This window comes from Coregonus clupeaformis, chromosome 33 (genome assembly GCF_020615455.1).
Source record: "Coregonus clupeaformis isolate EN_2021a chromosome 33, ASM2061545v1, whole genome shotgun sequence".
Lineage (NCBI taxonomy): Eukaryota > Metazoa > Chordata > Actinopteri > Salmoniformes > Salmonidae > Coregonus > Coregonus clupeaformis.
This window is the reverse complement of record NC_059224.1, coordinates 22,783,386-22,799,504: the sequence shown is the minus strand read 5'-3', so window position 1 is coordinate 22,799,504 and position 16,119 is coordinate 22,783,386. Positions and strand designations below refer to the sequence as shown.

The 16,119-nt window shown below is 43.0% G+C and overlaps 2 protein-coding genes across 3 annotated transcripts; one reads left to right on the top strand and one right to left on the bottom strand.

Moving 5' to 3' along the window:
- Nucleotides 1–81: 81 nt before the first annotated feature.
- On the bottom strand, nt 82–1,403 carry mixl1 (Mix paired-like homeobox). The gene is made up of 3 exons (XM_041860391.2): nt 1,307–1,403; nt 988–1,199; nt 82–820 (listed from the first exon to the last, which is right to left on the bottom strand). The coding sequence occupies exons 1-3, from the start codon at nt 1,401–1,403 to the stop codon at nt 125–127; spliced, it is 1,005 nt and encodes a 334-aa protein (XP_041716325.2). The 3' UTR covers nt 82–124.
- A 2,527-nt stretch (nt 1,404–3,930) lies between these two features.
- Nucleotides 3,931–12,053, top strand: LOC121548804 (Golgi resident protein GCP60). 2 transcript variants are annotated; one of them, XM_041860385.2, is made up of 8 exons: nt 3,931–4,386; nt 6,179–6,320; nt 6,604–6,744; nt 6,886–7,044; nt 7,196–7,370; nt 7,619–7,838; nt 8,572–8,859; nt 9,172–12,053. In XM_041860385.2, the coding sequence occupies exons 1-8, from the start codon at nt 4,107–4,109 to the stop codon at nt 9,384–9,386; spliced, it is 1,620 nt and encodes a 539-aa protein (XP_041716319.1). In that variant the 5' UTR covers nt 3,931–4,106; the 3' UTR covers nt 9,387–12,053. The 2 variants fall into 2 exon arrangements, with proteins under 2 accessions (XP_041716319.1, XP_041716320.1); XM_041860386.2 differs by having other exon boundaries at nt 3,974–4,386; nt 8,575–8,859.
- The last annotated feature ends 4,066 nt before the right edge of the window (nt 12,054–16,119 follow it).

Below are 16,119 nucleotides of genomic sequence, written 5' to 3'. Positions count from 1 at the left end.
TAGCCTGTTTGAAAACGAAGACAATCAAAATAATATACAATAAATAAGTGTATCTTTATAACAAACTTACATCAGTTCATTTTGAAGTTATGAACCACCACTCAATTTCACAGTGACAGAAAATTCACATGAAGTCACCAAAGCCAGACATGGCACCGTTTTCCCACTCTGAATCCGAATCAGAAAACTCTTGAGCCTTGCTGGCACGAATGGGAGAGAAGTGGCCAAAGTTATGAGGTCTGGTCTTAACTTGAGGATGCTGTACTTGGCACGCGATTTGCTTTGGAGAGGACCTGCCGAAGTTGTTCTGTGATGGAATAGGAGGGATCACCACTTTCATCTCGGGACCTATGGTCTTGTTTGGGGGAAAGTTGTCATATTCAACCAGGACATGTTTTGGACCTGCACTACAGCTTATGTTGCTTTGGGACTTGATGTAAAGTCCATTTCCCTTGTGATACGGATGAACGTTGTTGCACGGAACCGCAACGCTCAACTCGTCTTGTTTCATTTGCTCAACTTTTCTGCTATTCCCATTTATGGACGCATCGTAAACATAAGGGATAGTCGAGTGTTCGTAGTTACCCGTTTTCGTGGGTAGTGTTGTCTTGGCGTGCGTTTCTTCCGTCCGGGTGTGGAGTGGTGGTCTGAGGTTGTCCCCCAGTGCTAAATTGAACATTCTCTGAATCTCTTGGGGCATTCGGTGATTGAGTTGCGCGAACGGGGCCACGGGGGCGTTGGCGGCAAAACCGTTGCGCTTCATGGACAAGGACGACCCTTCCTGGCGACGGGACTTTGCGCGTCGGTTCTGGAACCACACCTGTGGAAGATAACGTATTAGAGCCTATGTTTTTTTTTTCACATTTAAAGTCATGTTTGTTTTTTGGGGTCGGTAGGCCTAGAAAATGTTGCCCATGGCAGTTTGCCAAGTTTTATCATGGAAACTCACTTTTGTGTTTTAGCCAACTTGTAAATCTGGTGCCTTACCTGAATTCTGGACTCTGGTAGGCCGGTGAGAGCCTCCAGTCTCTCGCGAAGGTATATGTCAGGGTATTTGGTGTCGGAGTATACTTTCTCCAGCACCCCAATCTGCTGCTGGGTGAAGTTGGTTCTCTTCCTTCGATGGGTCATGCTGTCCGCTCGCTGTCCCATGGAGTTTGCAGAGTTGAAGTAGCTTTCCCTATCCGCAGCACCATAATCTGTCCAAACCAAGAACGATGGCATTAATATATAATGTAACGAAGGAAGACAGTAAGATTTACAGAGATATTGCGCTTAACGTGAGCGTAATTACGCTGTAACCAACCTGAATGCAGCATGCTATTCCTCTCCATGTGTCCGTCGGGGTACATCTGGAATTGAGTTAGGTCTCCTACCCTCAGTTTTCCGTGGACGGCTGACATATTTCTCCTCTAGTCTTTATTCCCAGAATCTGACTGACCACAACGGCCTGATCCCCGGTTTTATATCCGCCCTCATCTCCTTGTGATCAAAGGTGACTACGGAATGTGTGAATTGCGCGAGCAATTAGCGACGGCTGGCACTGGAGACGCACATTGTTCCTAGCGCGTCTGATGGCCAGAGAAAGGTGTGAATCTGCGACACCCTGAACGGTAGTGTGCACAAGCTCGCTTGAAAAGGTCTCCATGTCCAATACACAACTTGAGAAAGCATTTATTCGCTTTTTGAAGGAATGGTGGTCCCCCTTCTGAAGCAGTGAGGGACCAGTAGTAATCAAAGGGAGGATGTGATCATACAGATTATATAGAATATTTTTATTTCGGATAATTCGGGGTCCATACGTCTATATTCAGCAATGATTCCATTTTAGCAATGGCTGTAGACTTCTTTCAAATTAGAATTGTGTAATGCCAACTTAAAACATTTGTTCACTTTTTAAATGTTTGTTTTGTTTAGCCTATTTATGTCATCTTGCACTTTATAGGTGATGGAGGCAGTCTCAAACCAGACCTACATGGAAATACAGAATAGTAAAATGTGTAGGCCTACTTTTTGTTGACCCAGTGGGTCTTATAAATGATAATGATGAATCATACCGCTCACTATCAACAAAGAGCATGTCAATACACAAACCCAGTTCAAAGGTGGTCATGAGGGTATGTTTGAGGTGAATGGCCTGCCTCCAAATGGGCAGTAGGGTGTCAAGTCAAGAGGTCAACATCAAACTCACACTCATCCATCTATGTGTACCAGTACAGAAATAGTTGATTGAACATATTCAACTACTTTGTTACAAATGCAATTAGCTTAAATCTGAAACAATTATGCATGAGTTCTGAAACGTATTTATCGATCCATTTCACTTGGGCCCCCCAGTCCTATACATGACGGCACTTCACAAGCCAGGCTTTGTCTGAGGGCTCCAACTACATTTGGTTATTGTCTGTCTGTGTGCCTCTAGAGTGTTATTATGCTAACATTGGGCTCCTGAGGTTCCTGATCTTGTGTAATGGCCTGGGTCAATGTTCTCAGGCTTCTTCTTGTGCATAATCTTAAGTCTGCGTGAGGGACATATCTGAGATGTTTCACAACGTAACGATTATGTTTATTTTGCTTGCAAATGTTTGAATAATTCACATTTCAGATACCCAAAAATGCACCTACACAAGACATTAAAAGAAGAGTCAGACACCCCAAGGCTAGAATATTGCAGTGGTTGAGAATCCTATCATCCTATGTTATCACTGCTTGCCTTTGCCTCTTTTTTTTTTGCCTGCTTTTGATGCAGATGTAGACCACACAGCCGTATGTAGGCAAACTATTCACAACAGATCTGTCATACATTTATTAGGTTGTGAAAGTGTTTCATAATGAGAAAAAAAGGAGGACCATGAAGGGAGATTTAAGAATTGTGTTCTTTCTTGTTGACTGTATGTCTAGCATAGTCAAAGATTGCCACTGACCTTACTGCTGATAAGGTCTGTTAAATTAGATTAAAGGCTGGAGAAAGTTGATTAACTCTTTTTCCTTTCAAACATCAAACAGCAGAGAGCGGCTGACTGGTCAGGGCATCATGCACAAGGCAGTGATCAGCTGAGCTGTGATAGGAGGCAGCCTTTGTAGATAGACCCATTGACACCCTGTCATTAGACAGACTGGGAAATGGACCACAGAGATTTACAAGGAAATGTCAAGCATTATGATGTTCTGTTGTCTATTCTATTTAGGCCTGTAACCTGTGGGTGATAACATAGGATGATAGGATTCTCAACCACTGCAATTCTTGATCTAAAACAGTAAAACCAAAAGAGGACAGTTGAAGTCATTTTATCCAAAAGTTATTGAATGTGGTTCATTTGGATGCCTATTGCTTTTGGGGTAGGGGGGCGTAGAACTGGAAGTGTGTGTTGGAAGAAAGATGCAGTGTGTAGCTACTGCCACTAGTGTCATTTTCACTTTCCAGTATTAATGGAGATGGTCATTTGGAGGGTCTGGTTGCGGGGAAATAGAATTCATAGCCCCAAGGTTCAAAGGTAGAATTCATAAAAAATTATGCATGTGCCCTGTTGTTTAGCTACCCGGTATTGCTTCATTATTATTTATCTTGTAAAAGCCCTTACAAAAAAAGAATGCCGTTTTGAAACTGCTGTAAAAGTGCAGTAACTGCAGTCGACTGTGATATTTTGGGTGCAGTAATTGCAGAATAACGGCAGTGTACAGCAGTTATACTTCACTGTAACTGCGCAGTTACACTTCAAAATAACTGCAGTAAAAATATATATTTTGGACGCAATATTTGCAGCATACTGCAGTTATACTGCACTCTAACGGCAATATTTTTTCGTAAGGGAGAATCTCTTTCCACTATTTACCACAGCCACAAAGTAAAAATGGCTATATCGTAAATACTCCTGAAAACTAAAATTTGCTTTTTGGTCTTAATTTAAGGTTAGGCATAAGGTTATCAGTGTGGTTAACTTTAGGGTTAGGTTTAAAATCATATTTTAAGTAGAGAAATTGAAGAAAGGGGCGGGGGTTATGCATTTGTGGCTGTGGTAACTAGTGACGACCCAGAATCTCCCGGAACTTCCGCTAAATTAAATCGGAAGTAAGTACGTGGCCGCTTCAGGCAGCTCATATTCTGCATGATGGCGACAGAGGTTCAGAGCGGCGACATCAACAATGGCAGTTCTAGCCGGCTCGAAGTCTCCATCGACGGCCTCACCCTCAGCCCTGATCCAGAGGGCGAGCAGGAGCAAGTCGTTGAACCGGACCCAGTGCCCGCGGAGCAGGAGGCCGAGGACCAGAGCGCCGCCGAAGGCACGGACGATGGGGAGGAAGGCGAGTCTGCCAAAACCACGATAGAGAGGAAATGGGGCTTTGGTTTGCTGGAGCTATACGGGCTAGCCTTGAAATTCTTCAAAGGTATTTTATATTTATTCCTATTTAATGATAACAATGTAATGGAATTGAAATCGTGTTTTGGTAATACATGATGTAGCTAGCTAGCTGTTTCAACCCATTTTTTTGTTGTTGTGAGGTACATTAGCTAACTAGCTAATGTTAGCCAGCTAGCCACTTGTTTAACTATGATGCCTAGCTAGCTGTCAAAATGCCACTGCAACTTGAAGCTTTTTCATCAATCAGAATCTCCGAATAAAATGTTTTATCTACATGATTGCTGGATGTTCTTTCAGGTTGTCTCGTTGACAGAATTGATATTCAGACAACGAAAGAATAACGGCGTAGCTCTGTCTAGTCCAGATTAGATGAGGCAACATTTAATTTGACATGTCATGTGTCGATATGGTCATGTGGTTCCTCCACGTAGCTACCAACTGCCAGTTTAACGTTACTAGTTGGTCTCTAGTGAATGACAACCCAGTAACTAACTAGTTTGATTGGTATGTGGCAAACACACACCCTGTCATTAATACAGCTATTCTAGCTACGGGCGAGGAGGCAGAATTGCATACAACTCCAAGACACAGATTTGTAGACGTCATTCTACTACATAATGCTAATGACTCATACAAAATAAACATTGCGATCAGCATACACACATGTTGACACCTGTCATTTCTGAGATGTTGAATTATTATATTGATTACTGAACTAAAACAGACAAGACTAGTCATTCAGGCATAATCTAAAGCACACAGCTTGCAAGCAGTTTAGTTACTTTTACTGCTTAATTGTAGGTTGACTGCCTTCCAATCTTCAGAATTCACATGCATTAACTGCAGTTGGCTCCACATCAAAAGAAAGTGCCTAGGTTTCCTTTAATGGGCCATTGAATGCAGACTACACACACATTTCACAGCCAATGGATTAGCTTGGAAATGAGTCTGAGCCAATGCCAACACCATCACTTCAGATGTACACCTTCAATAGAGTAACAATAATTTGACATTTTAAAGCACACATGCATGCATTCTGCCCTGGTTCTCTGCTCCTCTGACAGGACTGAATAGCTAAAAGCAGTGTGGCCGAAACAAGGTGGAGCTATTGCTTACCTACACACCTACTCAATCATCTCAGATCTACGCTTGTGGAGTGAACAATGGCATAGGGGAGGGGATACGTTTCTGGAATTAAATGCAGCCTAGATCTGTAGAGGGAAGATAAAGAATATATAGGGCTGCTGATTAAGGAAACATTGAAGGAGTAGCCTATTTCTCCCACATGGGTGTGTTCGCTAAGTTTCAAACATCCAATCCATTTTTACTGCTGGATTATTGTGAGAGCCCTCCAGGTGATTTTGAGCATTGTGCAAACTGGTTCTAAAACGGGACTCATCCTATTCTTCAGTGAAGCTGTGCATTGCATGCATTGTTAATTTCTCCCAAAGGGCATTGGCAATGTAAGGAGCGTGCATTAAAATGGAGCATGTTTTTCTCCCTTCTCATTAGATTTAGTCTAAATTGAGGCTTCTGTCTATGACCAAGCTCAGACATGGCTAAGTTGCTCCTTCGCTGACTGTACACTATAAAAGGGACATTTATGTAAGTCATCATTCGCTAGCAACAAGGTATTCTCTCTGGAACGAGGAAAACAAAACATAACTTTCATTTTTAATGACCCATTTTATAGAGTGCCATTTCCAATATAGGCCTGAGTGTCTAGCAATGAATAATCGGTTAAATGATCAACAGATGACATATTTGCCTTGCTAGTGTATTGCAGTATGGAATCTAGACCATTAGTTTGTCCTCAGATAAGGATGGCAAGGCCTTCCACCCCACCTATGAGGAGAAGCTCCGTCTGGTGGCCCTCCACAAGCAGGTGTTACTGGGGCCATACAACCTCGACGCCTCTCCAGAGGTGGGCTTCTTTGACGTCCTGGGAAACGACCGCAGGTAACCCCCACCCCTCCCCAGTGTGTGTGACCGTTGAACTCCAGCAGCAGCTCCAGCCCTAGTACTGCTGCTGTGTTCCAGTAAACAGGAAATGTGAGGGAACAGATTGTGGAACTTTTCCGTAAATGTGCACCAATTGATGGCCCATGTTGACACTCAGTGGTTGAACTCTTTACCCCTTACTGCAGACCACGTAAGCAAACCTTGGACTGAACGTTTTATTCTTGTTATTTGTCCTAAGTCATTGTCCCATTGCCACCATCTCTCTCTCTTCCTTGTGTAGAAAAGAGTGGGCTGCTCTGGGTAACATGGAGAAGGAGGAGGCCATGGTGGAGTTTGTCAAGCTGTTGAACAAATGCTGTAATTTATTCGCTCCCTACGTCACCTCCCACCAAATAGAGAAGGAGGAGCAGGAGAGGAAACGGTAAGATGGCCAGGAGGACAAACAGACAGACATTTCTGCCCATGAGAGCAACATGATGTAAACTCTACCCTAGCCTAGGATTTAGGGAATTTTCTCAAGTTTGTCTTGTTTTGGTCTCTGTTTCCTTCCATTTCACCTCAGGAGGGAGGAGGAGGAACGACAGCGCCGGGAGGATGAAGAGCAGGAGCGACAGAGACAGGCGGAGGAGAGGCGGAGGCTCGAGGATGAGGAGAGGCTGAAGAGGGAGGAGGAGGAAAGGAGACAGTTGGATGAGGAGAGGCTACGGGTGGAGCAGCAGAAGTGAGTACTGTGTGTGATGTGATAAGTCTGATTATCTAGCTTCAGCTTAACCTCTATGTACTGTGTGTATGAAGCTTTTTATGGTAGTCCAGTGTTTGTTGAATGGCGCTGAGTTGATGGTGTCCTCCATCCTCCCCCTCCCTGTCTGCAGACAGCAGATCATGGCAGCGCTGAATGCCCAGACGGCGGTGCAGTTCCAGCAGTATGCTGCCCAGCAGTACCCAGAGAGCCCTGAGCAGCAGCTGGGTCTCATACGCCAGCTACAGGAACAACACTACCAACAGTACATGCAGCAGCTATACCAGGTTCAGCTGGCTCAGCAACAGGTACACACACACAACACAATGTCCTATGCACTCCACATCTCAACACATCTGTTTCAGATATAAGGTAATAAGCAGTACTAAACGATTAGTAAGTTGTTGCTCCTTTAAGTCTCTCATTAGAGATGTCAACCAGTGCTTACCTTTATTTTCATGAAGAGAATACAATGTAGAGATTATACAGAAATGTCTTGGTCATGTTGTCCTCCCAGTCATTGACCCTCCTCCTTCCCCCTATCTCTCCCCTCCAGGCAGCCTTACAGAAGCAGCAGGAGGATGCGGTGGTGCAGGCCACCCTGGAGGTCACCAGTGAGACTTTAGCTGCAGTGCCCCCTGCTGGAGAGGAGGTCCCCATGCTCAACGGCCAGTCAGACTCCCACTCTGAGAGCATAGACAAAGAGCCAGAACCCCTCGAGCCTGCTGATGAGGTCACTGAGAATGGGCCCATAGGTACACGCACGCATCGGCCAGGTACAAACACACACGTGCACACACACCGGCCAGGTATCGTCGGCGATCACTCGAGTCGAGTATGATTGTCCTCCATGCAGTTTTCTATTTGTGGGTCTTCAGATGGCTATAGAGGCCGATCCAGGAGCTGCATATATGGTGTAGTTGTGGTTGGGCCTTCCTGGTGTCTCTCCTTGCATAGCACACACACCACAGACCAACCGGTATAGCTGCATTCCAACCTGTAAATGTGATACCTTACCCTCTGTCCTTGGGGATCAGAAAGAGATGAATAGGTGTAAGGGATACGTGAATGACTCCACCCTAACCCTCCGATTGGCTAAGAGGAGTTACTGCCCATTGTGCTCTCATTGATACAGTTCTTTCAGGTCTCTGAGGAGGGAGTTCTCAAGGACAGAGGAGGCCAATTTCTGGTTTGGAATCAAGCCATGGAATTAATTCATCTGTAACAGCAGAGTATCTCTGTCTACTCTGTTCATGCGGGATAGAACAAGGAGACAGTGTGCCAGTGTTGCCCTAAAGCCATTACTGCCTCATCTAGTTTCTTAAGATGCCACTCTAATGGAGAAAGGACGTTTTATCTAAAAGTACTCAAAAGCAGATATATATTTTTTATTAGTCTTTTTCTGAAAATGTCTACCTGAGAAATGCATGTACACGGTGCCCAATCCGCCCATGTTATATTTCCACGCCCCTCTATCTTCCTCCCCTACTTTCCCTTCTCTCTGTCCAGCAGACTCTCCCCCGGTCATCGCGGCTCCCTCCATGTGGACGCGGCCCCAGATCAAGGACTTCAAGGAGAAGATCAGACGGGATGTGGATAGTGTGATCACGGTGGGTCGTGGCGAGGTGGTGACGGTGCGCGTGCCCACCCACGAGGAGGGCTCCTACCTCTTCTGGGAGTTTGCCACGGACCACTACGACATCGGCTTCGGAGTCCTCTTCGAGTGGACGGATGCCACCAACGCCTCGGTCAGCGTGCACGTCAGCGAGTCAAGCGACGAAGACGAGGATCAGGAAGGTGAGGAGGAGGAGCACTGTTAGATAGGCTGCTTGTGTTCTAATAGGATGTTACTGGTTGTTTAGTGAGACCCGTGATGCATTTCTACTGAGATGACTATCCTAGTTTAATAAAACCATTTAGTTAGTCCTCACTTTCTTAATGGAGTTATTCCTGCTTGTTTGTCAGGGCTCATGTTCTTTTTGCATGTTCCCCCTTATTGTTGATATGTGTACGGTCCTTTCACACATCTTGAATGCCACCTCAGTCATGATGAATATCCAGTAGCTACAGACAGCCCTCCTGATGGTCTGTGTTCCCCCTTATCTTCAGGGGAGCCCCCTAGGGAGGAGGAGAAGCTTAAGAAGGGGGCTGGGAAGCCCCAGGTGGATGAGATAGTGCCGGTGTACCGGCGGGACTGTCACGAGGAGGTCTACGCCGGCAGTCACCAATATCCCGGCCGTGGAGTCTACCTGCTCAAGTTTGACAACTCCTACTCTCTCTGGAGGTCCAAGAGCGTCTACTACAGAGTCTACTACACCAGATAAGCCTGGAGACAGACTACGGGAGGGGGGAGGGTGTGTGTCTGTATGTGAAGTGAGGAGGGGGTGGTGAGAGGATCGGTTCTGGACTAGACCACCAGAGGGCGACAAATGCGTCAGACTCAGTTTTGAGATGGGACTTCTATCTGTGTGTGTTTGTGTGTTTGCATACAACTCGTCTGAGCCTGTGGAGTTTGGGAATGAGTTAACACTGTAGTGTATTCGCCGCCTGTCTTCTCTCTCTTAGAGACCAACTCTAGGACTCTTGTATTTAATGACTGTGTTCACTGCCCAAACGTCATCTAACCCACAGCCTATGTTGTCATGTCATTGTTATGGCTGTGCTTCTATCTGACTGAGACACTTCTTAACCGGAGTTTAAATGTTTCCAGCCCACTATGGGTTAACACAGAAATGAAGTCCATACATGGTTTTGTCCAATGAGAGAAGTCATTGGACAAACAGAATGGCACACAAACACACTACTACAGCACCATGCATTTGTACTATAGCAGGAGTCCCTTCTAGACCAACACTGAGTAACACACATTAAAACACAGTCAATCACTCCTCTAGTGGCAACGCTGCAGCGGAAAGAGCTACGTCCAGATCCACATGAACCCCTAGCCCCTACCACCTACACCCTTCTGGGATCTGAGAGGGTTGGATTATAGGCATAAGCAATACGGCTAGCCTATCAGAGGGCAAGGTGGAGCTGTTATCCTATCGCTATTATCTATGCAAACCTTTCACATCTCCACAAGTGCATCGGGAGAAGGGGTTAGGGGTCAATTTGGTATTGGGCGCTATTCTACTGAGCGAGGGATAATCGAGAGGTGGGGATAGGGTATAGGGGTGGAAGAGGGGATATGACATGTACATTGAAAAGTATGGTGGAGGCCTTGTAAAGTTGGGCATCTCGAAATGGAATGCTGATAAATGTGAGATTATGTCTAAAAAGGATTTAATAAATATGTATTATTTGCCATTTTCTTGTAGAGTAGGATCATTTTTGTGTCTGTATAATATTTTTGTGTATTTCATCTCCAAACAGTGGCCTCCCTGCATCAGGAGACATGTCTCTTGAGTCTTTAGATCGGTGTTACCCAATAGGCGGCCTGCGGGCCTAATTCAGGTCACAGGTGATTTTTTTATTTGGCCCCTTAAGTTTAAATATTTCTGGTGTTAGACATACTAAAATCACCAGGAAATCAGCTCAGTGATTTTAATGTAGGAAAGCTGTTCCTAAGTATTCCCATACATAAATAGAACGGCAAATGTGATCGTATCCCTATGTAATCAAGGGTTGAAATTATTCCGTTTTTGTCAAATACTTTATCTGTTTTGGATTGTTGCAGTCAATTTGCAGTGTACAAATTATTTATAACTGTTGGCCCCCGACCATCCGCTCAAGGAAAAATCTGCCCACGGCTGAATGTAATTGGGACCCCTGCTTTAGATGCTTCCTTTTCTTTATGGCCACTGGTCTCAAAGGACATGACAGGTTAAAATGATAAGGATGGAAACCTATCCATCTTTCCCTATAAGGGTGCAAGGAAGCAAGCCAGTAAAGAGTATTGGGACACACTCCATGTCTGTTCTGAGGGAGACTGGACACTGTCCTCTATTGACCATTCTGTGAGTTGAGTTTGTCACAAGTGATTTCTGACTCATACATACGAGCTGACAGCTAACAACTCAAGAAGATTTTTGCCTTTGTTTTGGTCATTTCACTGTTACATCTCTATAGCGTTTCAGAAATCCACAGGCAAACACAATATTTGCTGTATTTATATCTGTCATATATGTCTTCATTTGATGGATTGATTCAGATTTGTCATCTCAAATATGACTTTGGACTATCTCTAATAAATTGATGATCACGTCTAGCTCTCTGGTCGTTCATGTCTCTGGTTGAGAGTAATCAGTTACTGAGCTCCAAAGGTGTGTTTTAACTTTTATGATCTCTTAGTAGTTTATTTAGTTGGCATTATTTGGTATTGTTCAGTCAGACTTCACCTACCTTACATCTGCATGCTTTGTGTTTCACTTTAAGTCGGATAGCCAACAGGGTTTGTTGATGATGAGTTGTGTGCTTCTTTTGAAAGACTGTTTTCGATTAATCATACTATTGTTTGGTTTCTGATGGATTTCCAAGTCTCCTTTCAAATGAAAGATGCCTGACATTACTTTAACACGTACTAACGTTCACTGTGCCGAGCAGAGTTGCACAGTGTCATCAACTGGGGTCAGAAAGAAACTGGCTTATTGGTAGGCCTGATTCTATTCTAATCACAACTCCCTCTCCTAGTTGTAGTTCCTCGTTGTTTTGTTCATTTGTTTAAAGTACTTTTGCTCACCAACTGGTAGCCTAATGATACAAATTGTTCAAGCCTTGTATGTAAATAATTATATAAATGGATTTTAAGTGTGGGTTCGAGAGACGGGAAAAGACAATGGGTTGAGAACTGATGCACTGTAGTATGGTGAATGAGATTATGTACATTGTTCCCCAAAAAAAGTCAAACTCAAGTGTAAACTGAAAGACTGAATGAAATGTGGAAAAATGCTCATCCATTTTTGTATTGCTTTGACTCTTTTTGATCTGTATGAGTTTGAAGAATAATCTGGGGATATATTTAATCTTGATTAAATTTATGCTCATTTCTATAACATGAATGTCTTTCTTCTCACATGTATTATAAAAAAGAAAATGTGCAATGTAAATGTAAAAAAAGGAGAAAGAAAATTACATTTGTGTTCTACATTTTGTTACAGTTAAGGTTATGTAGTAGACCATCAGTGTCATTACATACGTTTTTTTTAGTAATCTTGTAAATTATTTTTTTAATGTATGGTTACAAGGTTTATTGGGGATTTTACAGCCAGTGAATAATGCTTTGGACCCTGGGGCCTCATTTTATAAACGTTGCGTACACTCAAAATGACCCAAAACATGCGTGCGCCAGTTTTCATGCAAAAATGGTCATTTATTAAAACTAAACTTGACGTGAGAATGTGCTTATCCTCCCTTTAGACAATGCATGCGTACCGTTTCTAGGGGTTGAAGTCTTGCATTGCAAATGGGGAATCTATGAAACTCCTATTCATAACAAAAGAACAGGTAGGCCTAGCTAAATATAATAACATGCAATCATTTGCCGTCAGTGAGAAGAGCGAAAAATAGATATCTTTGCATTCTAAAATAATTAGAAATAGGTATAGGCCTATATTTCCTATTTATTTAATTTCCATGATCATTGCAGAATAAATTCCTCACCTTTTCTGACTGTGATGCTTTCATAGGCTACTCTCGAAATAGCCTACAAGTTGGGACGAATGGTATCCTATCTCTCATTTAAGTGACCCACCTCACAGTAGCAAATAGATGAGCTATTTCAAGCAGCCTATTTTTTGCTCTATACGCAGTTTAACGGTAGAACAGACGGTTGACCTTTTCCTTACACGTTTGTAGGCTACGTCAGAATAATGTAATGTGAAATTTCTTGCGTAGACATTATTTAATTTATATACATAATACGTAGTCGTGGACGAAAACATTGGCACCCTTGCACTTTTTTCAAATAATGCACAATTACTTCCAGAACGGTTGAAATTGAAATATCTTCGGGTATCCACATATGTATGTCTTTGGTTTGCAGTTGAACAAAACAAAAAAATCGGAATAACTGACTAAATGTTAGCTTATTCCACAAAGACATCCTAAAATGGCCTGGACAACATTATTGCCACCTTCTAGAAGTAGTTAAAAATAATTAGATTTCAAGTAGTTGATTCTCCTTTACTTTGGAATTGAACTCACCACAAGAAGGTGCCTGCAATATAAAAATCACTCATTCAACCAGTTTGAATAGAGAAAGGGACTCATTCTCCTGTTTTGTGTCACAAGAAAACCAGAGAATTATCTGAGGTCAGACACAAGATTGTAGCCAAGCATGGACCATCTCAAGGCTACAAGTCCATCACCAGAGACCTTGATGTTCCAGTTTCCACTTTACGTAATGTTATCAAGAAGTTTAAGGCCAATGCCACTGTATCCAACCTCCCTGGACGTGGCCACAAGAGAACTTGATGGAAGATTGCAGCGAAGGATTGTTTGAATGGTGGAGAAATCACCTCGATCAACTGCCACACCGATTCAAACTGACCTTCAGACAGAAGGTACGACAGTTTCAACTCGCACCATCCGTCGCCAACTCAATGAAAGGGGGTTATATGGTAGGAGACCCAGGAGGACCCCACTGCTGAGAGAGAGACATGAGAAAGCCTGACTGCAATTTGCCAAAACACACCTGAACAGGCCAAAATCCTTCTGGGAGAATGTCCTGTGGACAGATGAGACCAAATTAGAGCTTTTTGGTAAAGCACACCATCTCAATGTTTACAGAAAACAAAATGAAGCCTTCATAGAAAATAACACCCTCCCTACAGTCAAACATGGAGGAGGTTCAGTGATGTTTTGGGTTTGCTTTGCTTCCTCTGCCACTGGGTGCCTTGAAATTGTGCATGGCATCATGAAATCAGGAGAATATTAAGGCTTTTTGGAGCGCAATGTTGGACCTAGTGTCGGAAAGCTGGTTCTCCATCGAAAGATCATGGGTCTTTCAGCAGGACAATGACCCTAAACACATTTCAAAAAGCACCCAGGAATGGTTCAAGACAAAACGCTGGACTGTTCTGAAGTGGCCAGCAATGAGTCCAGATCCAAATCCCATTGAAAACTTGTGGAGAGATCTGAAAACGGCAGTTGGGAGAAGGCACCCTTCAAATCTGGGAGAACTGGAGCAGTTTGCACAAGAGGAGTGGGCCAAACTGCCAGTAAAGAGGTGCAGAAAGCTAATCGATGGCTATAGGAAGCGCTTGATTGCAGTTATTTTGACCAAAGACTGCTACCAAATATTAAGTCTAGGGTGTTAATAATTTTGTCAATGCCATTTCTGTTTATTTTCTGATTTTAAATTGATATATTAAGTTCTGAATCAAAAACAAAGGTTCTGTAATATTAACAGTGAAATAAAGAATTTTGGAGACCAAATACTTTGGTCAATTTCAACTTATTTTTAGGGACAATTTGTGAGTTACTTGAAAAGAGTGCAAGGGTGGCAATATTTTTTTGCCACGACTGTATATCCTAACCTTTTGGAGAATAAATTCCTCACCTTTTCCTTACCTACTGTATTCCTGGGTTGTAACCAGCCATACAACACATTACCATGCACACCTCTCATTTCATTGGGCCTATTAGATAGGCTATTATAATTTCACGTTTTTGCTCTATGTTTCAGAATTCGTCGGCAGTGCAGCATATTTAGGTTCGGGAAACAGTTAATGTAAAACATTGCATTCAATCGATCTGTTTACAGGTCCACAACAATCTGCAATTGTTTTTGTCTTTCAGAAACTGTCAGATACTGCAAATGTCACTGCAAAAGAAAACATTATGTCAACACCTCCACAGATATTTGATCAAGTTCGCCATTCTTTAGATACTGTCTTGGCCTAATTCCAATACTTCCAAAGTATACAGCAAATAAGGGCGTTATTGTCACCATAAAAGGTGAATGATCGGCGTTTTTCAGGCAGAGTTATAATGCTCGTTCACACGCGCACAGTTTTAAGACAGGTCTGATTTATAACGGGGAACATGGGTATTTTTGTGACTGCGCAGTCTTTTCAGAAATGCACAGCAGATATTTTGTGTTAAATTTACGCAATGGTTATAAGTGAGGCCACTGGAGTTGTGTAATTGTCACACAGTTCATTGGTATTTTATGGCGCTCATTGGGTTTGGCCTTGAAGCATGTTTCTGCTCCGGTGACAGATGCGTCATCCACATTCTGTTTTCCAGCTAAACCTCTTTACTGTAGGGAGGATACAGGAGGGGAAGTGACTAACATTAGAACCATTCAGACATCCTTTCCATATTCAAATAGGAAATTGCCATAGAGATAGAAATGTCACCAGGAAAGAGAAGTGCAGAGTAAGCCTCCTGTGAAATCCTGTCTTGTTGGGTTGGCAACTTTTGCACAATTGGTTATGTTGATGTTGAAGACACAGCATTGAACATTGTTTGTTGGTTGATTTAGAATTATAGTAGACATTCCGCAACATGCCATGAACAAGTATGGCAACTTGATCTACCACACTGCCAGTCAAAAATAAGATGGTTCACTATGCTGTTATGTTCACTTGAAACCACAAGGGGGCGGATGAGGTGGACACAACTCATGTTTAGAGAGTGATAGAAATGATTGCCAACTGCCAACTGGACATTGCGCTGCTCAGTTTAGGCTGCGTTTACTCGGGAAGCCCAATTTTGATATTTTTTTCACTAATTGGTCTTTTGACCAATCAGATCTGCTCTGAAAAAGAGCTGATGTGAAAAGATCTGATGTGATTGGTTTAAAGACCAGTTAGTGGAAAAAAATCAGAAATGGGCTGCCTGTCTAAATTCAGCCTAGAGTTTTTACTTCTTCTGTGGACTCAGACACATCTGAATGACTCTTATCAACAATAGCCTTGGAATTATTGTTGGACGTGAGTTTAGGGTCCAGCCTTCCAGGGAACCAGAGTGTGCAATGGCAGGAATGTTGCCTACAATAGCCCTGGACATACAGTATGTGAGTGAAACAATGTTCAGAGAATGTTTAGAATGTTTCTAGTGTCCAATGTCTATCTTCACCTTCATAATTGTAACTGGCAAAAACCAAATGCACAT